We start from the raw sequence: 21,590 nt of genomic DNA, 5'->3' as shown, positions 1-21,590 counted from the left end.
CTGAGGTTACTGTAACGATTATTAGCTGAGGAGGATTTTCTTCCTCACGTCGAGGACTCAAGGAGGATACATATTCTTACTGCCTCTCAAATGGCAACCCATTCCCTTTATAGTGCCCTACTTTGGACCAGGGCCCATCAGGCTCTAGTCAAAAGTAGTGCACTGTAGAGGGAATAGGGTGCCACTTGGGACGCATGCTTGCACTTGTAGAGTGCGCCGAGCTCACAAGACAATGGTTCTGCTTTCCAAGTCCACATATTGAGCTCTTGGCATGACACAGCTGCCACTGAAGATTTACCTTTATAATCCTTACCTCTTCTCTTTCCTTATTTCCCCCCCCCCCCTCCATTTTTATTTTCCCTTTCCCCATTTTCATATCCTCTTCCCCAGTTTCCACTTCTGTCCCTTTTTGTCCTCTGCCACTCCTTCCCCTCCCCTCCCCCCCCTTTCCTTTCCATCCCTTCTTTCTGCCTCTTCCCTCATGCACGCTCTCCCTTCATCTGTCTCGTTACATCTTTCTCTCGCTCAGCCGTTTTCTTCCTCTCGAACACTCCATCCCCAATACCAAGTAATTAGATTGTCTTGGTCCCTTGCTGCAGTGCAGCATGTCAATTTCACCGAAATAACTTGTCCTGCCAAGATGACCGTGTTATAATTCCCTTTGCATGGAATGTGCACACTGAGGTGTGAGCTCTAGAGTACGTGTGTTTGCACACACAGATGTTTGCTGATGTCATCAGCACGGCACCTTCGAAGCCTGGCATCCCGTCACTCACGGAGGCGACTGCAGGTCGTGACAGGAGGGGAGTGATGGTCCATCAAATTCAATTTAGTCCCCTTGCAGCCTGGTATGGGCTGCAGAAACCCTCACCCTCATTTCTTCCTCTAATCTCCAAATGGAGTCACTTCACTCCCTTCCTTTACTCCCCCCATTTGTCTCCATTCCACACCCCTGAAGATCCCAATGGGTTCTGTGTAGAGTAAGGGATTGTGGAAGTCTTACTAGGCTGAGGTAAGTCTAGCCCCAACCTGCTTGAGGCTGCCTGTTGACTTTTATGAAATGGGACACCCTGTTGGACGTAGGCTGTTGAGCAACTGGTCTGGAAAACGGGTCAAACTAGAAAGGGTTCTTTTTTGGAGCCGTTGGCCGCCTATCGGTCCTCTGGCTGTGTTGCCTAAGCATGCTTTGGATGTGCACAAAATTGAATGACTAGGCTAGATTCCATCCAACATCAGTTGACAGACTGTTAGTCCATTATGCTGTCTTAAGGTTCAATAATGTTCTTCTGTGCCGCCAACTTAATTCTAGGATGTTTGAGGTCTGTTTTTATTATTCTGTATTCAAATAAGCCTAGTCTCCTCCCCTCCCCCACTAGAATGTGCTGTCTGGCGTGACCGTCCCTAACTTCACTGTAGTCTACCACGGCTGCTGTGGGTTTAAAAATAATTGTATTAGGTCTCCGCGGCTGCAACGGAACCTGTCGGCACAGTAACAGCTGTTTGAACCCCCTCTCCCAGTCTTAATTTGCAGGTTATTACGGGGGATTTTGAAATGGCTCCAATTGAGCATCTCAAATGACTTCCCAGTGTTTGTTGATAAATCGTTGCTTTAAAAAAACAATCGTGGTGGGCTCTTATTAACCTGTTTAGAAAGTGGAAGGTGTTTTATTTACTCCCTATTTGCTCAGAATATTTTGTCACTTTCGTGTTAGTCAGTTTTTGTATAGTTTTGGTAGGATTTGTTATTATCCCCCATTTGGAAGTCATTGAAGATTTTAGACTGCTGCCACCAAATGTAAGATTACATATGAAACACTTAAATAGCGTTGCCGATGGTTAGGGTCCGTTTAGATTTTCCTACCCTCTTCTATTTGTGGAGATGACACCTACCCTCCCTGTAACAACAATGACTTTACACTAAGCGACCGCATCGTGAAAAATAGTCATGATTTTTTTTTATTTTTTATAAACATGTCACAATTAATCTGCCTCAATAGAAAACCGCTCCCGTTCAGCATAAATCATTCTGTGGGCTGGAGGGAAAGGCTCTGAGTGAGCCTGAGTGAAATAATGCAAAATAGAGTGCCGGTGTCATATCTAGTTAATTTCTGTGTGCAGAGCTGATTTTTTTTTACCTCAACGATCGCCGCTGCTAGGGACATTAGAGGCCACTGTGGACACATTCTTTTGGCAGGTGGGCAAGAAGCCTGCAGCAACACCCACCCCTCTGTGTCATTGGGTGAGCGCTGCGACAAGTAGGCGTCCTTTTACCGAGTGACAAGGGAGAAAGGAAATGCGTTAGGAAACAACACGTATCCTTCTGGTGTACCACTCTCCCCATCAGCCATAATGATCAGTCAAGGTCCCACTGCCATTTCGGCTCCATTGTCTTCTCTACAACCAGCAGGTCTTCACAACCTAGCAGGGGCTAGTGGGATTGTACCATTACGCTCACCCCCATTTTTGACTCTTGTGTATTTTTGGTTCATAAAATGTGTCATGTATATTAGATGTAGTATAGGGTTTGAAGGCGACCTTTTCACTTAGAAGTTTACTTGAGCCACAGAGTGAAAAGGTAATAATTTAATCAGAGGTAAAGAAGTTGGGCAAGAACTGAAGGGAGCGTGTTGTAGGCGGTCTAGTGCACTGACCCTGGGCCGGGTCCCTCCACAGAGAAAGTAATTAAGCGGGCCCCCGTGGGAAATGTGTCATTAGACATGGCCACGCTCCACACTAATGGAACTGGAGATGGGCTGGTAGGAACTCATTTGAATGGTTTTTAAAAAAAATGATAAATGTAACTTTATTTAATTTTTCTGAGGATGGAGATTGAGGATTTCTGTACTCTACCTAAAGCCTATGATCTGTCACAGCCCAAACATGGTTTAAGTCTGGTTGGAGTGGATTAGTGTGTGTTGATCAGAGAAGGCCTGATGAAAAGAGGGGGAAGAGTCAAAAGATGTTGCGATGAATGTGGATCCAGATCTGTGTATGCATTTTCCCTGTGGTGTAGACTAGTGAGAACGAAGTGTAAAACAAGCAAGTTCTTCATGAGGGATCAAACATCAGTAATTGACCTGTGGCGGGTGGATTAAACATGATGCAGGAGGCACTCCGCATCCCAACCACCACAGCGACTGCTGTCGGAAGGCAATCAGCAAGCACACTCATTCACTTACCTTTGGCCTACACACATACTCGTGCGCACACACACACACACACACACACACACACACACACACACACACACACACCTCCCTACCCACTTGGCCTTCTTACATGCTCCATTCACACCCAGCCTGTCTGTAACAATCTACATACAGAAATCATACCAGTGTAATGTTGCATTGACTGTCAGTGTTTTTGTCTTCTGGAAAGAGTTTGAAATCTGTTCAGGGGCATCCCAGATTTGTTCTGATCCTGTTTAGCTCTGCAAGCACAGTGTGAATTTAGTATAACCCCAATTAAAGGAACTGACTATACTTATTTGAATATCTCACTTGCTGATGGAGATTGGGCTGTATCGTCTGCACAGTATATGCTCTGCTCTGACTCAACGCGCTCAGCCTCGTCTGAGGGTTTGTGATTGACTTGTGCTGATGAACTCGACGCTCTGATGAACAGTTATTGAGATTTTTCGGCCTCTTTGCATATTAGGCCATGAACTTTTCCTTCTGTGCCAATCCTCCATTTTCTCTCCCCCCCCCCCCCCACCCCTTTGCAACTCAGCCTGTTTCCTCTGCTGCAACCCCAAATAAACCCCCCAAACAAATGTATCAAAGGCAAGCTGATTAGGTGCTAAATGTGTGCTTTGATGCGAAAATTTCTCAAGTCGAGTATCGGGTCACATTTTCACGCTTGCTTCTCCAACTATCCTCCCTCCCTCAAGACTCAGGGTACAATCTTATTCTGGGAATTAATCTCGGACCACTGCAACTATCGCGGTACAATTACCCATCCTAGTCCCCCTTGCCCAGGGTTGTGTTCATTAAAGCACATGGTAGCAAAACATTCTACAACAAAAGTTATTGGACAAGTTCAGATAGTACCTCACTGCTTTTGGAACGTTTTCCATTTTTGTGCCCTACTGAACATGACCCAGGTAGAGCAGAGGGTGTTAATTTGTTAGCCCTGGTGGCACCAGTCCTGTGTGAGCCAGGGTCTGGGTTGGAGAACGAGAACCCTCCAGATGTGCCCAGGCACTGTTACTTGACGGAGGTTAATTAGTAATGGGCAGGGGCAGCGCCGTGCTCCAATCACTTGTTCTCCCCCTCTCTTGTCTGATTGGGGGAGGGGGGGGTGGGGGCACGTGGGCATGGAGCATAGCAAAGGTGAAAAACGGATTAATTGAATGATACGCCGGCTAGTATTAATGGTTGAGCCACCGATGAATTAATGATAAACCCCAAATGTCACCTGGGAGACGGCATGTACTGTAAGAGGAGTATTGATTTATTCTTTGGGGGGGAGAGAGACAGAAATGCAAAGGGAGGCCTGGATGTGATGCAGCACAGGGAAGAAAGGTCTGAGTTGCAGACGCTGACAGAAATGCAGGTGGGAGTGGACTTTGTTGGTTGAGTAGAGGTGAAAGTATACAGCCCTGTCTGTGGTGTGCTGCCATATATGTGCAGCAAATAGTGTTTTGTGTACCTGCAAGACCTCTGCTTGGTAGGGCTCCTATGTACAAGGAGTGTTATTAGGAGAGCAGCAAGAGGGGGGGGGAATATCCTCTGTGGTTTGAAGGTCACTTCTGCGCTGAGTTTGCCAGGCAGCCAGTCATGCTGCTGATAGACATGTCTACAGTGCATGGGGAGAGGTTGTAATCATGTTCTGCAATGTAAATGTGTTCCAACAGACAATACTCATCTCCCCTGGTAAAAGGAACCGGGCAATATGGATATGTGGCACAATAACCCAGGGTGTCTGAGTTCTTGGTGGGAAACATGTCGCAACTCTGTGCAGTGCATTAGGTAGACATTCTAGTTGCACTCATCTCACTGTATGAAAAGGGTCGCTCATTTACACAATTGGCCTAAGGTAATTATTTGTTCTCATCCCTGCTGCCCCCCCCCCCCCAAATACACTCAGTGAGGCACATCGCCACTAACAAGTATAAAAATAATACACTTCCTTATCCAGAGCTGCGGTTGAGGCAAGCAAATATTTTTACCTTGTATACGTCCTTAAACTGGTAACCCGCCTGCTCCCTGCTTCGGGACCCAGGGGAGCCAGTCAACTTCAGAGCGAAGAGCGGGGCGTAGGCAAGGAGTTTCTCTCCGTGCCCCCGGTCAACCCCCTCCGCCTGCCGAGTGCTGATAAGGGGGGTAAACAAAGCGCCTTTTTAATGTCACTCTAAGCCCCCGTCCTGGGAGGCCCTCGGAAGTGGGGGCCCAGGCAGGGGGAGGGCGGCGGCTGTGTGAGTGTTGATTCGCAGGGGCTAGAGGAAACTGAGATGAAAGTCAGGGAGAGAAACTGGTGGCGGAAGGTCCCAGTGTCTAATCTCCTAATGCCTTAAATTAGGAAAGGGAATTGGCTGCTCTGAGAACGGCCTCCGCAGAGAGCCAGCGGAGTTCTTGTTGAGTTTGCAAAATAAATAGATCGCTTATGCATGCATTTCATTCAACAGATACAAAAAAAAAAAGAGATGAGGAGGTGGCGGGATGGAGGTTCATAGCCTGAATTTGCAATTTGTACAGTCACTGCTGGAAATCAAATCAGTTTCTCTCCAGTGATTGACAGAATTGATGGATGCTGATTATATGGTTGGTTAGTCAGCCCGGCAGTTGGCGCTGCTCATATTTACCATGCGTTTTAACTAGATGGACGTTGTCTTGTTATAGTACCGCCCTGTGGCCATAGCTACCAGTTGTCAGCCATGTTTGACTGTTGAAAGGGATGTGACACCTGCGCACATACTGACTTGTTTAGCCAAACGTTCCTTGCATGCCACCAAACCTTCAGAATTTGTAAGTCGCTCTGGATAAGAGCGTCTGCTAAATGACTTAAATGTAAATGTTAAGTGCCCCTTTCTGGCAATTCAGTGGGATGAAACTGGTAGCGTGACCTTTGGCCAACGTGACCCCCCCCCCCACACGTGTCTTTGGTTTAGAATGGTCGGATTTCCTGGCACAGCCTCTGACTCATTTTAGAACACAACCGCTTTATTTTAGAAAGGACGGGAGGGTATTGACTTCCTGGCAGTTCTTGGAACTACAACCACCTCTCTGATAGGTCAGACATTTAGCTTTTTGTATTTTATACATTCCAATGGCTTATGAGGGTGGCTACCTCAGTTGGTAGCGCATGGCACTTGCAATGCCAGGGTAGTGGGTTCGATTCCCACGGGGGACCAATATAAAGATGTATGCATTCATTATTGTAAGTCGCTCTGGATAAGTCTAAAAATGTCGTCATTTAGCAAATGTTACCACCTGAGGAAAAATGTAGAATCTTTGCTGCAACATAGACTGTTCCACGATGAGCAATAAGGGGTGATTTTAAAAAGAGGGTTGGGGACAGTTCTTGCACATGTGGACTTCTGATATCAAGTCCCCTGTTTGTTGAAGCATTGCTTCTTCCTCTATGCTGTTGAATTATGTGATGAGTATCGTATTTCTGTCCTAGACGTTTGTGGCCCTGCGTTAGCTGACATTTATGAGCAGCGCTGCATTTTCCTGGAGTGGAGGGCGCGTTAACAGCTCGGCCAGACGCCTGCTCCCTCTTTTCTCGGTCACAACGGTCGCCATCACCAAACATGGCTGCTGCCCACGCGTCAGTCTCCATTACCAGGGGGATACTGAAGACTCACCCCCCCCCCCCCCCCCCCCCCCCCATCCCTCTTAAGAATAGATCTGTCCCACCCAACCTCCTCCACAACCCTATGTCCTTGAACCATTTATCACCACCCATATCATGCATGTCAAAGGGGTGTCTTTAAAGCCATTAGAAAAACTGGCTCAACTTTGGGAGGGACAGTGGGACCTGCCCTGCCCCTTGTGGTGGTAATTCCTGTCTTGTCCCAGTATTCAAAGTGAGCAATTCCCCAACTTTCCAGCAAGCCCCTGCTCTGTCATGTACAATCAGCATCAACATATTCATAGCAAGGGAGAATTCACTTCTATCTTGAGAGCAGTTGCAGAGAGATCCATGGTGAAAGGATATTTCTCTATCAGTATAGGAACTCCTTTCATAACCGACTCGCCTCAGATGGGGATTAGAGCTGCTAGTGTGGGTTTCTCTGGCTATGTCTTCAAATAAACAGAGCACAGTAATTGGCCAGTAATTTATAGTATACCACGCAAGCATTATTTGTCACTGGCTGGGGTTTGAGAAACATTGAGCTTGTCTGACCTTAAATATCCATAGCCATGCTGACAGACGGTGTGAATTATCATGCAGTGTGCACTGTCAAAGACATTAGCTCTAGCTATTTTCTTATCTTATGACAGAGTAAGCTTGGGCGCACTAGCTAGCTTTAAAGGTTATGCTTCACCCAGGGACCTTGCTCCTGTCGCCTCAGTCTATGAGCATGTGCTTCTGATGCTAGACTGATGGCGGAAGGCCATTGGTGGCCGACCGTGGGTAGAGGCTGTGCCTGGGAGCCAGTCCTCTTGTCGCCTTCTGCTTCCCGTGTGATGCAGACCGACAGTTCGCTCCTCCGCTGCCTAAGGTGGCAGGGTGATCGGAACACAGCCAGAGTTTATCGCTATATTCTCTACTGGGTGACTAGAGGGGGCAGGAGGACAGGTGCGCCCTGCCATCACCACCCCCACACCAGTCTAGTGACTAGAGTTTGCCAAACAGACGTTGGCCTAGCCTGCCTGCTTGTCTACGCCAGCTCCACAGTAACGTAATCCACAGGGAAGCAAAGGGTCTGGAAAGGTTAGGCCTTTGTTAGTAGGCAACTCCTAGAATGATATGTTGTCTCAGATGTACACAATGCTGGCCTTGTAGACTTCATTTCAATTTTGTTGAGGAATCAGTAAGCATGGATTTCATACCTAATAAAATTGTGCCAACCATAACTTAGTGCTGTGCCATATGAACATTGAGCAGGTCTAGGAATTTTGTATGAGTGCATAAATGCCTCTCTGAATAGTTATGGATCTCATTCCCGTCACGTTCTCAGCTTAGCACTGCATGTGGTAAACATGCCCAGTTTGTTTACCTTTTCAACTGTCTTCCCTTCTCTACCCATTCTTCTGTTTTTATTTAGGCAAAAAATTGTTGTGGATTATTTTGGACATTGTTCCTTTATCCTAGTGGAAACCAGTTTCAAGTGGAGAGGATTACGTCTGTAAATACGTTCCCTTTGGTACAAAGCCGCAAAGCCACTCACGAGTGAAAGGGCCTCGATAAGAAAATTGTCGAGCAGAGCCTTCACCTCCTCACACCCCCCCCCCCCCCCCCCCACCATAATTCCCTGAAAGTAGTTTCATTTCTATTTTCCCCTCAAATAATTCATTTTCAGCCTGCTTTCTGGTGAGCCCAGTGTGGTTCCGTAATATTTGCAAGGCAGCAGGGTGCACCGTCGGGAACGTGCGACTTGTACCTGTGCTCTTGAATTTATTCTGTTTTTATATTAGGCCAGGAAAAAGAAGAGGCCCTTAAAGGTCACACTGGTTACTTGTTGTCTGTAATCTGCTGTCGTGGTAGCAATGAACCGATATCACATGTTGAGCGCTATGGAAGAGCAGAGCAATAGAGGTTGACTGAAGCTTATTAAATGAGGGTTTGAACAATTCTATGTCTGCATTTCAAACTCAAAGTAGACAACCCTTGGCCCTAAACCCTCAGCCCTTGAATGACATTTTACATCGTCATATCCTTGCCCAAGTGAGGGAGAGTGATGATCGGAGAGGCGACGTCCTTGGTGGAAATCTTGAATCTGAGCTTAAAAACAACCAACCAAAAGCTATTAATGTACCTAGTAAGCTAAAATATCTAGCTAAAACTCCTGTCAGGTAGCTAGATAGTTTGGTAATTTATTCCAATACATTTCAGAATTGCAATGTTGTATAGGCTCCTCACTACGAGACCAAGCCAATTTGCCGATGCTAAAATCTGTAGATTTTGTTTGTTTAGGAAGCTAGCTTCATACTTTTCTGACATGCTGAAAATGCAGCCTTGTTGATTACATTTGACACTTCATGATTGCGAGTTTGACATGTCACTACAGTTTGCATTGAATTGTGGGTCATATCTGCCCCGCAAGTGACAAGTTGTTCACTAGCTCCCTTGAGCTAAATTGAGGGCTGAGGGGGCAACGTTGGTGAATTGGACCTCCACTTAAGAGGGCAATAAAACTGCATCTGTTTTCGACAGGGATTCCACCAAGGGAAAGGGGATAGAGCAAGGGCTGAGGGGGTAAAACATTTTTGATCTGCAGCCTGTGAGTCCTAAGTAATCACATGACTTCAGATTAGTAGGCTGTCACATGACAAATGATTCATAGTGCGCAAGTGATTATCTACACTGCAGTCTAAATGCGAAATACTCTTTGTACCTGTAACGTTTTTCTTCCCCCTCTCTGCAGTATAACTTTGTGGGCAGAATCCTGGGGCCTCGCGGACTCACCGCCAAGCAGCTGGAAGCAGAAACTGGATGCAAAATCATGGTGCGAGGAAAGAGCTCCATGAGAGACAGAAAGAAGGTGAGCTCATTGGTTTATTTGCTCCCCCCACCCTCCTTTTCCCTACTTAACTTTAACTTTTTGCAAAAACAGAGACTTGGATTTAAGACTCACTTCTAACCGGCTTGTTGTAAAACAGCCATTTTGATTAGTTACTCAACGCATGAGGTGGTTAGCCATGCGCCCCCCCCCCCCCCAGTAATTTTGGGCTATAGCCCACAAGCTAACGATACAGCCTACATAAAGCGTGAAAGATACTTGACTCTAGGTTATGGAAAGGCTTCTCAATGGAAAGTGCCCTCTAAAGTGACAAGGGTAGGCCCGGGCAAAGTGCTGGGTCTATTCTGGGCTTGGCCACGGTGTGGTTCGGAGCTGTTTGGATTTCTGAAAGGGCACCAACGTCACGTGTCCTCTTCTCAAAAACCAGGGTTACCCAACTGATTTTATTTACCCACCTGCCACAAGTTTTCTGACAAACAAAATCATACTTTTTAATTTGTTGGACATAAGACTGTAAAAACACCAGCAAATCGGCTCCATTGTGGAAGTCTGTTCCAAAGTATTCCCGCGCATAAGAGGTGATCGTAAACAAATGTAAGCAAGGTTTAAAATTATTTTTGTCAAATCTGTTTTGCGTTTCTTGCTGTCAATTTGTATTCTACAAATTATTTGTAATTGTTTCTGCCCCCTGATCATCCACTTGAGAATTTGGCCCTTGGCTGAATATAGTTGATCTGCCATAAATCCTGGATATATGGCGACAACCCAACTAAAGGAAGGGTCAAACACAACGTTAGACTGATCTATCACTGTTACTACTTAGTTTTATGTGGAATTCTTGACTTTGCTGACTCCTTATAGATATAGTCCGAGACATTTCCGAGATATTTTGAAAGCAAATGTCAACCATTTCTACGACACCTTTCAAAACATTGACAATTCTTTTGTAGCTAGATTTTTGTATTTTGTAGCCAGATGTGTTCTTTTGGCTGGTTCGGTTCCTTCCCCCCCCCCCCCCCCTCTCCATCTGCCGCCTCAGTGTAGTTAATTTGTTAGGCAGCAGTGCTACATTACATGCATTTGCATAAGTAAGGCGGGAGAAGTGTACTTTATCCCCTCCACGATGGACCCCCGCCTGCCTGGAGGCTCTGCTGCTTCGCTAGAAGAGGGGCAGCAGCAGAAAGCAACAATGGGAGAATGCACAAGGATTCCCACCGGAGCCTCACTCCTAGAAGCTCCAGTTTACAGCTCTAGGGGTGGATAACTTGTATCTTTCTTTAACACCACCCTCATTCTTGGCTTGTTTTCCATTTATTTTAATCTCCCTTGGCGTCTGTTCATTATCACAGCGCTGGTTAGTTTTTTTTCTGTGCTAATTCTGATCTTTTTTCAGAATTCGATTTGTGCATTAGAGGTTTTACACACAAATGCCAACGCACACCTCATTTAGATGACTGCTCCTCGCAGCACATCTGATAAGATTATAAAAGTAAAGGTTTGATGACCCATGGTAGCTTATCTCCCTTCATTTGTCTTTCTATGGCCCTGAGACCTGTCTGATGCTCGCTGCAATTACAGGCCGATAAACGGACCAGCAGTTTTAACTGCCTCTAATAAATATGTTTCTGGAAAAGACAAGGGTGATGCTTTTAAGAGTGTAATATAAAATGAAGGAGTAACAAAATATTAATATAGATTATGCCTCGTAAGTTTGATTTTTATTTCTGTTCCAGAAATGGACAATTTCTGAGGGAAAAATTTGACTGGAGCTCACACGGGTGAGAATGGGATAGTAGGTATGGGAGGCATGGGTGTAACTATAAGAATGTATTTTCAATCAGCTTACCTGAAAATAAGTGTTCACATTAATTAATTAAACCCTCTCCACCTCTTGTCACCCCTAGCACTTCCACTATCAGTGCCACACGGGAGAGCATTCCTCCCTCATAACCAAGGATGCCTTCCCTCTGTCAGCCAGCTATAGTTTCCACTCCCTGAACGGCCCTGTGTTCTCCCAAACTTCCCTGGAAACAGAGGCAGCAGGGGATAATGCAGTCTGTTTATTCAGGAGCCATTACCTCTGCCGTTTTTCAGCTCTCAATAATTCAGTTTGCAGCTCCCTCCAGGGGCAGGCCCAGCCCGCCAGTGGCTGGAGCAATGGGGAGGAGGCAGGGGGGGGGCAGTATGTGTCAGAGCCGGGGGGGGGGGCAGTATGTGTCAGAGCCGGGGGGGTGGTGTGTGAGTTAATGTGAGAGAAATTGAGCCATGGCTGCAGGGGACGAGAGCCCCAGGGATGCCACTGGGGCTGGGCTATTTGAGGTGGCAGGTTTTCGCTGGGGCTTATTCAAGAAACTCCGGTTCTGGTGGATGCATATGCACGTAGGTCAACATCCTATTTAAAGTTGTTCAAATGACAACTACTACAAGACCACATAAATACCACTGAAGTCACTTAGACGTGTGCACCAATTAGCCAAAATTCTGAGCTCCATGCATATTGACTTCCGCTCTGTTCTGTCCACCCCCACAGGCCTCTGATGTTAGAAATTGTACAGATTGGGTAATTGTGCACTTGACAGCCCAAATCTTTTAAAAAGGCAATGCAACGTTTATCGCCCACTCACAATAATGACGCACGTCTGTCAGCCGTCTTAAGTCACCACCCTGCCCCCCCCACCTCACCATGTCTCTGAGCCTTGATGTGGCAGTGCAGACAAGGGAGGCAGAGGATAATAACTTGTCCCTCAGGTGACGCTCTGTCCTCTGATCAAACAAGGCCTAAATCACGGGGGACCTCTGCAAACACAGGGGAAAAAGATCTTACGTACTGGAGACAATGTGTTTACGCTACTATGATCACAACCCAACTCCTGAAGTACTGTGCCTTTTTTGAAGGTGGTTCTGAAAACTTTGTCGTTTTTAAAATAAAAAAATCAGGGCCTAGTTTGTAGTTGCCTCTAACCATGCCTTCAGATGCGGCTCACTGCAATGGTCTTTCTGTAGGAGGTGTTGCAATTCCAAGTTGGGTTCCAAGTTGGGAAAATCGTCAGTGCAATGCCCAGAATTTCAACGCCTGGATTGGCAATTGATATGATTTGGCACTGCAAGCACACTTGGATTTTTCAGACTGAGGTGACTCTTCCCAGATACAGCTTGACCAACGCTTGCTCATGCTTTATGAAGCTTGTATGAGAGCTTTTAGACTACAGTTCCTTCTAGTGCTTTAGGAACTGTAGAGAAATGTCGTCTTGGAAAAGATGGAGGTGGAATTCAGAAGCGCTTGGACATGGCAAAAGCAGTTGGGACTGTGATATAATTTATAAGCGCTTCAACTTAGTTCCCCTTTTGACAGGTATTTAAGAGGGCTCCTTAACCTTTCTGCGAAGGGGGTTCTGCTAGTGGAACACCTGGCCTACAGCCAGTGAAATTGCAGGGCGCCAAATTCAAACAGAATTCTCATAATTTAAATTCCTCAAACATACAAGTATTATACACCATTTTAAAGATGCTTCTCGTTAATCCAACCACAGTGTCCGATTTCAAAAAGGCTTTACAGAGAAAGCACACCATGCGATTATGTTAGGTCAGCGCCTAGCCACAAAAAAAACCATACAGCCATTTTCCAAAGAAGGAGAGGTGTCACAAATGCAGAAATAGCATTACATTTAATCACTAACCTTTGATCTTCACCGGATGGCACTCCCAGGACTCCATGTTAGACAATAAATGTTTGTTTTGTTCGATAAAGTTAATCTTTATGTCCAAAAACCTCATTTGAAATTGGCGTTATGTTCAGAAATGCATTGTCTTAAACATCTGGTGACAATGCAGAGCCACATCAAATTACAGAAATACTCCTCATAAACATTGATATAAGATACAAGTGTAATACATACGATTAAAGATACAGTTCTTGTTAATCCAGCCGCTGTGTCTGATTTTCAAAAAGGCTTTACGGTGAAAGCACACCATGCGATTACGTTAGGTCAGCGCCTAGCCACAAAAACCATACAGCCATTTTCCAACCAAGGAGAGGTGTCACAAAAGTCAGAAATAGCATTAAAATTAATCACTTACCTTTGATCTTCATCTGATGGCACTCCCAGGTCTCCATGTTAGACAAATGTTCGATAAAGTTCATCTTTGTCCAAATACCTCCTTTTTGATCGTGTTTAGTCCAGTAATCCAAATGCACAAAGCGCGGGCACAGTCAAAGTTCCATTTGGGTTCGTAGAAACATGTCAAACAATGCTTCTAATCAATCCTTAGGAAGTTTTTATCATATTCAATGTTTCAACCGGACAATACTGTTTTCATTAGAAAGGAAAGGGAACGGAGCTTGTGCTCACGGCCACGCGTGACTAAACCAAAGGCTTTCACCTGGGCCATCTACTTAGAGTGCTCTTATTCGCTCCCCTTTCACAATAGAAGCCTGAAACAACTTCTAAAGACTGTTGACATGTAGTGGAAGCCTTAGGAAGTGCAATCTGACCCCATAGACACTGGATATTCGATAGGCATTCATTTAACCTCTTACATCTAGACGTTCCGCTAGCGGAACACTTGCTCCAATATCCAATGATGGGCGTGGCGCGAATGACAAATTCCTCAAATACAAAACTTATATTTCAAACATAGGACTATTTCACAGCATTTTAAAGACAAGACTCTCCTTTATCTAACCACACTGTCCGATTTCAAAAAGGCTTTACAGCGAAAGCAAAACATTAGATTATGTCAGCAGAGTACCCAGCCAGAAATAATCAGACACTCATTTTTCAAGCTAGCATATAATGTCACAAAAACCTAGAAGACAGCTAAATGCAGCACTAACCTTTGATCTTCATCAGATGACACACCTAGGACATTATGTTATACAATACATGCTTGTTTTGTTCATATTTATATCAAAAAACAGCTTTTTACATTAGCATGTGACGTTCAGAACTAGCATACCCCCCCGCAAACTTCTGGGGAATTTGCTAACAATTAACTAAATTACTCACGATAAACGTTCACAAAAAGCATAACAATTATTTTAAGAATTATAGATACAGAACTCCTCTATGCACTCTATGTCCGATTTTTAAAATAGCTTTTCGGTGAAAGCACATTTTGCAATATTCTCAGTAGATAGCCCGGCATCACAGGGCTAGCTATTTAGACACCCAGCAAGTTTAGCACTCACTTAAGTCAGATTTACTATAAGAAAAATGTTATTACCTTTGGTGTTCTTCGTCAGAATGCACTCCTAGGACTTCTACTTCAATAACAAATGTTGGTTTGGTCCCAAATAATCCATTGTTATATCCAAATAGCGGCGTTTTGTTCGTGCGTTCAAGACACAATCCGAAAGGGTAAATAAGGGTGACGAGCATGGGACAATTCGTGACAAAAAAATTCGAAATATTCCATTACCGTACTTCGAAGCATGTCAACCGCTGTTTAAAATCAATTTTTATGCCATTTTTCTCATAAAAAAGCGATAATATTCCGACCGGGAATCTGCGTTTATGTAAACAGACGAAAGAAAATAAAGCATGGGGTCGACTCGGGCACGCGCCTAAGCCCATAGTACTCTGATCGGCCACTTGCCAAACGCGATAATGTGTTTCAGCCAGAGCCTGCCTCGATATCATTCAGCTTTTTCCCGGGCTCTGAGAGCCTATGGGAGCCGTAGGAAGTGTCACGTTATAGCAAAGATCCTCAGTCTTCAATAAAAAGAGCCAAGATGAACAACAACTTGTCAGACAGGCCACTTCCTGCTTGAAATCTTCTCAGGTTTTGGCCTGCCATATGAGTTCTGTTATACTCAGACACCATTCAAACAGTTTTAGAAACTTTAGGGTGTTTTCTATCCAAAGCCAATAATTATATGCATATTCTAGTTACTGGGCAGGAGTAGTAACCATATTAAATCGGGTACGTTTTTTATCCGGCCGTGTCAATACTGCCCCCTAGCCCTAACAGGTTAAGGTGCCAAATAAAGTAACACGTGTAACTAACAGGATTGACGATTTCTTAAGTCAGCCATAAATCCCCTTGTGACAAGGGAATTGAAGCTTGTGTGCGAGCTTCACAATTTATTTATTGTTAAAGGTCCAATGCAGCTGTTATCTTAATCAAATCGTTTTTTGGTAACAATTTAAGTACCTTAATATTTTTATTTATTTATTTTAACAAAAATGGCTTCTTAGCAAAGAGCAATTTCTCAAGCAAGAATTTTGCTTGTACTGTCTGGGAGTGGACTGAGCGGAAAACTAGCTGTTACTGGCAGATTTGGACCGCTTTCTTATTCGTCTAACTAATTTGTCTGCAGGCAGGCCGGAACTCCATCGCACCAAAACAGGCAGAAATTTCAGGTGGCCTTTTCAAACAGCTTACACTAAAAGGGCATTATCATTTTCACAGTATTATTACAACATCATAGTGAGGACGTGTATAAAACACAATGACACTTGATCCAGACCAACTCCGCTACTGCTCTGTTGAATCGTAGGGCGTCTTGAGTTCAATGTAATTCAATAAGTCAACATTTTTCAGAGACTGCCATGCACGACTGCATCGATTGATTTTATAATGTGACTTTGGTGTAAGCAATCGAACTGTATAACATAATGGTAATCGTGAATTTGAAGGGTAAATCTCTGATAAACTGGGCAAATCAAGACAGCCTAGGCCTATTCACTATACAGTTGAATGCATATTCAATACGAGTGCATTGAGTTACTGAGCTTGTTTTGGCAGATTTCATGGGGCTAGGTTTCCCCTTCCATGTGGGACGTATTTTATTGAACTGATCAACATTGATCAGTACAGGTTCGTGCTTGTATTGTATAAGTGCGCGCTGTCTCTTTAACCAGTAAGGATGTAGTTCACGAGCAAAGTTCGCTGAGGCAAGAGATATTTGGGAGAGACGTGAGACTGATTTTTAAACGAATACTGTTTTGTTGACAAATGGGCAAATTTTGTGTTTCTAACACAGTTCTAGGGTAGTGAATTGAATCAAGCTTCAGCTGTAAGCGAGCAAGGAAAGATGGCGTACAAATCTGGAAGCTACTGGTATCTTCTTGCATTGTAAAGTGTTCTAGCCTGTATGGATATTTTGTTTGGCGTGCAGATTCTACATGCCATGTCGCATTATTAGTGTTTTAACACGTTCAGCATGAATGGGGAGTCAACATGATGCAGCCCAGACCCAGGCTCCCTGTGCAGGCTAAGTGAAGCCAGCACGGAGCACTCGTGCTATAAAGGGAGACATCGGCTAGGCTGAGACTTGATCCTTGAGACACACATTCTAGTACCGAGCAGTTTTTCATGCTCGAGTATCGGAATAAGTAAAGATGTTTCAGTATACAGCACAACACTAAATGATGGTGAAACTTGAAGAAATGTTGGAATTAAATGGGGGAAAATCTTCCCAGAAGTGAGAGGGACATCAATGCAGAATATTGGAACATACTAAGCCTTTATTCATATAAAATAACAGGTTTATAGAATTCTCCATGTGGTCTATATTAAATGTCACTTCATTTTATTTAACAGGCTTTTAAAATTCAATATTGGTGCACAATTTGTACTTAAAATGTAATATCCCATTTCGTGGAACAACCCAACTCCTTTGTTCCAGCCATAGCTAGCCTTACTTTGTTCTGTCTTGCCCTCTGTTTCCAAGTCCCTTTTGTCCCGGTGGCATTTGCGACTGAAGTGCATCACCCCATGGCTAAGAGGTGCCATCGAGGAGCCCTTGGGGACTGGGCGAGAGAGGGACAGCTGGTTTGAGACAGTCGCTTAGCGGTGAAATGTGCATTCTGGCACCGTGTTGATATAAATAGTAATTGTAGACTTGCCCAGATTAAATCTAGCACCAGCTGACCACGTGAGCTACCCCTGTCGAGGGCTGTGGAACTTTCCTCTTCCAATACAACAAACAAGAAGGGGCAGGTCAAATTACACTGGACATATGGTCAGCTATTTCTGTTGCCTTTTTTCCATGTGGCGTTTTCAGTGTTGGAGTATAACCTTGGTCGAGGATTTATTGAGTTCAAGCTTAGCCCCGCTAAGCTTGAGGTTCTGGGCGCCACACAAGCAAGTAATTGTTTTTCGTCCCCGTTAACATTAATATTTTGGCCAACTCGATTACTTGGCAGTTCCCTCTCAGCCGTTTAAGATGTCAGTAAACAGAATTTCGCCGCTCTTCTAATGGCCTTCCCAACATGCCCTGCCCCCTCTGTCCCACCACTCTTCTTCCCCCGTTTGTCATGCTGTCACTTTTTCCTCTTGAGGACACTGTGACCTTGTTCACAGCAAGCCACAGTGGGAGAGTGGCACTCCGCACTGCTCCCAGCCTTCCTCGCTTCCGCCCTTCCTGGGGTGTGACTGTGAATCCCTACGGTACTGGAGCTCTCTCTGGCTGTCTCTCTGTAGTCTTCACTTACTCACCATCTCCTCTTTGCCGCAGTCACACACACGCTCCTCAAAATGACCAGTGCTCAGAAAGTGGCAGGTGCAGTTCCACAGGGTGTTCGGAGGAGGTTGTGGCGGTTCAACAGACGGCTCCTGTCTTTCTCCACAAACTCCTCACCTCCACGCTGCCTGCAAAATAGGCCACAAGTAAAAACAGCCCATTGTGAAATAATTTTCTCAATCTTCTGCCTGTTTAAAGTATGCCCTCCTTCTCGTGGAATTGAAGAGCACGAGAGGAATATTGAACTTAATTTTCCCGCTGTGTTTGTTTGAGAGAGAAATGATTGTGTGGTAAAGTCATGGCAACGTCTCTCTCGGCAGAGGAGGCGGGCAAGCGGCGGCATGCCACTCGACTCTGGCTTGGCACGGCACGCGCCGAGCCGCATATTAGTAAGTGTCAGGTGGACCTCCCGCCGCGCCTCACAATGCATGGGTAGCAATTAGACACCTCAATTACCATGCCTAGTTCACAAATGAGCAGTGATCGGAGGAGCACCAGGGAACACGTAACACGTGTGTTGGGGGGGAACTGATGACACAGCATTAACACACACTGCCTAATTTAAGCTTTTTAGTCAGGGAAGCAAAGCTGGAAGCTAGATTTTTCCCTCTTCCTTGTACCATGACCTAAATGCCTTGGAGATTTGGCGGTGGTGTTTTGATTCTGAAATGTGTTGTCATGATAGAGCTCGGAGAGATGGTTCTCTGAGAGCTTAAAGACTGCTGCTGCTTTTGTCATAACATGATTTGAAGCTATAGTGTTTCATATTCCTACTGAGGCTGTATTGCGTCTGCTTTGTGAGGTTTGAGGTTAGCCTAGTCTTTGTTTGAATCGAATTGTGAACCTCAATTCATAGCCACAGAGGAAATGGTGAGCTCAGATCTGTCTACATGTAAGCACACACGACAGTAAGCTGCCATGGTGGTGTGACCCAAAGCTTTTAAGAGCCCTCCATGCTGCGCAGTGCTGTCGGAAAACGTCTCAAAAGAAGCCAGGTAATGGGGAGAGCGTGTCAGAATGGAGAGCCTTGCATTTTACTCTGACATATTCCACTCTCCCTTCTCTCAAAAAGGTAGGCGTGCGGGGGTTTTGTGCGAGGGCTGAAGACTTACATTTTGAATTGACCTATTCCATTTCCCCACTCAGCCTCGCCAGTCTAATACTGGGGCCAATTGTGCGCACTTTGAAATGGCCCTCTATTTAGCCGTGTTGAAGGCCTCTCCACGACTTGATCGTCGGTTTTTGAATAAAGCCCATTCTGATATTTCGAAGCGCACCAGCGTCTCAATTTAGCACCTCAAAGTGCTTGGTGGCCCCCTTTCGGAGAGGGGTAAATGGCTCTCTCGGACCCTTTGTTAACACACCCACATGTTTTCTTTGTTCGACAGCACTGTAGGTCTTCTTTTGGATAGGTTGGTCAGATTAACGCCTGCAACGTACGTACAGACAGTTGAAGTCGGAAGTTTACATACACTTAGGTTGGAGTCATTAACTCTCTTCAACCACTCCACAAATTTCTTGTTAACCTCTTGGGGCTAGGTGGGACGCTAGCGTGCCACCCGTGGTGCACTCCATCAACAGCAGGTGCATTTCAAGAGCGGCAAATTTGAATCCAAATAAATGTCAAAATTCAAATTTTGCAAACATACAACTATTTTACACCCTTTGAAAGATAAACATCTCCTTAATCTAACCACGTTTTACGATTTCAAAAAGGTTTTACGGCGAAAGCATAAATTTAGAGTAAGTTAGGACAGTACATTTACAAGAGTTGTGTGTAATGTTTTGTCAATTCAAAGACAGGGTCACCAAAACCATAAAACCAGCTAAAATGATGCACTAACCTTTTACAATCTCCATCAGATGACACTCCTAGGACATTATGTTAGACAATGCATGCATTTTTAGTTCTATCAAGTTCATATTTATATCCAAAAACAGCGTTTTACTATGGCATTGATGTTGAGGAAATCGTTTCCCTCCAATAACCGGCAGTCAAGTCAGCGTCACAAATTAAATAATTAAAATTAGAAAACATTGGTAAAATATTATATTGTCATTTAAAGAATTATAGATTTACATCTCTTGAACGCAATCAACTTGCCAGATTTAAAAATAACCTTACTGGGAAATCACACTTTAAAATAATCTGAGCACTGCGCCCAGAAAAATACGCGTTGCGATACAGACTAGACGTCATGTTGGGGAGATCTAAAATCGAAAATACTATGTAAATAATCCATTACCTTTGATTCTCTTCATCAGATGTCACTTCCAGGTATCACAGGTCCATAACGAATGTAGTTTTGTTAAAAAAAGCTCATCATTTATGTCCAAGAATCTCCGTCTTGTTAGCACATGATCTAAGCCAGCCGGACTTCTCGTCATGAACGAGGGGAAAAAATATATTTACGTTCGTTCAAACATGTCAAACGTTGTATAGCATAAATCATTAGGGCCTTTTTTAACCAGAACATGAATAATATTCAAGGTGGACGAATGCATACTCTTTTATAACGTATTGGAACGAGGGTACCCAACATGAACTCGCGCGCCAGGTGTCTAATGGGACATCATCGTTCCATGGCTCTTGTTCGGTCAGATCTCCCTCCAGAAGACTCAAAACACTTTGTAAAGGCTGGTGACATCTAGTGGAAGCAATAGGAAGTGCCAAAATATTCCTAAACCCCTGTGTTTTTCAATGGGATAGGTTTAAAGGTAATACAACACATCAGGTATCCACTTCCTGTCAGAAAATGTCTCAGGGTTTTGCCTGCCAAATGAGTTCTGTTATACTCACAGACACCATTCAAACAGTTTTAGAAACTTTAGTGTTTTCTATCCATATATAATAAGTATATGCATATTCTAGTTACTGGGTAGGATTAGTAACCAGATTAAATCGGATACATTTTTTTATCAAGACGTGCAAATGCTGCCCCCTAGCCCTAACAGGTTAACAAACTATAGTTTTGGAAAGTCTGTTAGGACATCTCCTTTGTGCCTGACACAAGTAATTTTTCCAACAATTGTTTACAGACAGATTATTTCACTTATAATTCACTGTATCACAATTCCAGTCGGTCAGAAGTTTACATACTGTAAGTTGACTGTGCCTTTAAATAGCTTGGAAAATTCCAGAAAAGATGTCATGGCTATTTTCACCTCCGGATGAAAAGCGTGCCCAAAGTAAACTGCCTGCTACTCAGGCCCAGAAGCTAGGATATGCATATAATTGGTAGATTTGGATAGAAAACACAAAAGTTTCCAAAACTGAGTATAACAGAACTGATATGGCAGACAAACCTGAGAAAAATCCGTCCAGGAAGTGGGATTTTTTTGTTTGTAGTTTTTTATTGAATGCCATTACACTATCCATTGACTTAAGACTCAAATTGCACTTCCTATGTCAACAGTCTTTAGAAATTGTTTCAGGCTTGTATTCTGACAAATTAGGGAATAAGACCACTTTGAATGAGTGGACACTGCAGT

General features: G+C 44.3%; 1 protein-coding gene across 5 annotated transcripts in view; it reads left to right on the top strand.

The window, feature by feature from the left end:
* LOC106610670 (protein quaking-A) overlaps nucleotides 1-21,590 on the top strand; it is a 95,258-nt gene that overhangs the window by 30,590 nt on the left and 43,078 nt on the right. For all 5 annotated transcript variants that reach the window (XM_014210118.3, XM_014210115.3, XM_014210116.3 and 2 more), the window contains exon 3: nucleotides 9,536-9,652. In XM_014210118.3, coding sequence (XP_014065593.1) covers nucleotides 9,536-9,652 — 117 coding nt within the window. The remainder of the gene's footprint in view (nucleotides 1-9,535; nucleotides 9,653-21,590) is intronic.

The sequence above is a fragment of the Salmo salar genome, chromosome 09, assembly GCF_965601325.2.
Source record: "Salmo salar chromosome 09, fSalSal1, whole genome shotgun sequence".
Classification (NCBI taxonomy): domain Eukaryota; kingdom Metazoa; phylum Chordata; class Actinopteri; order Salmoniformes; family Salmonidae; genus Salmo; species Salmo salar.
This window is presented reverse-complemented; position numbering and strand designations above follow the sequence as displayed.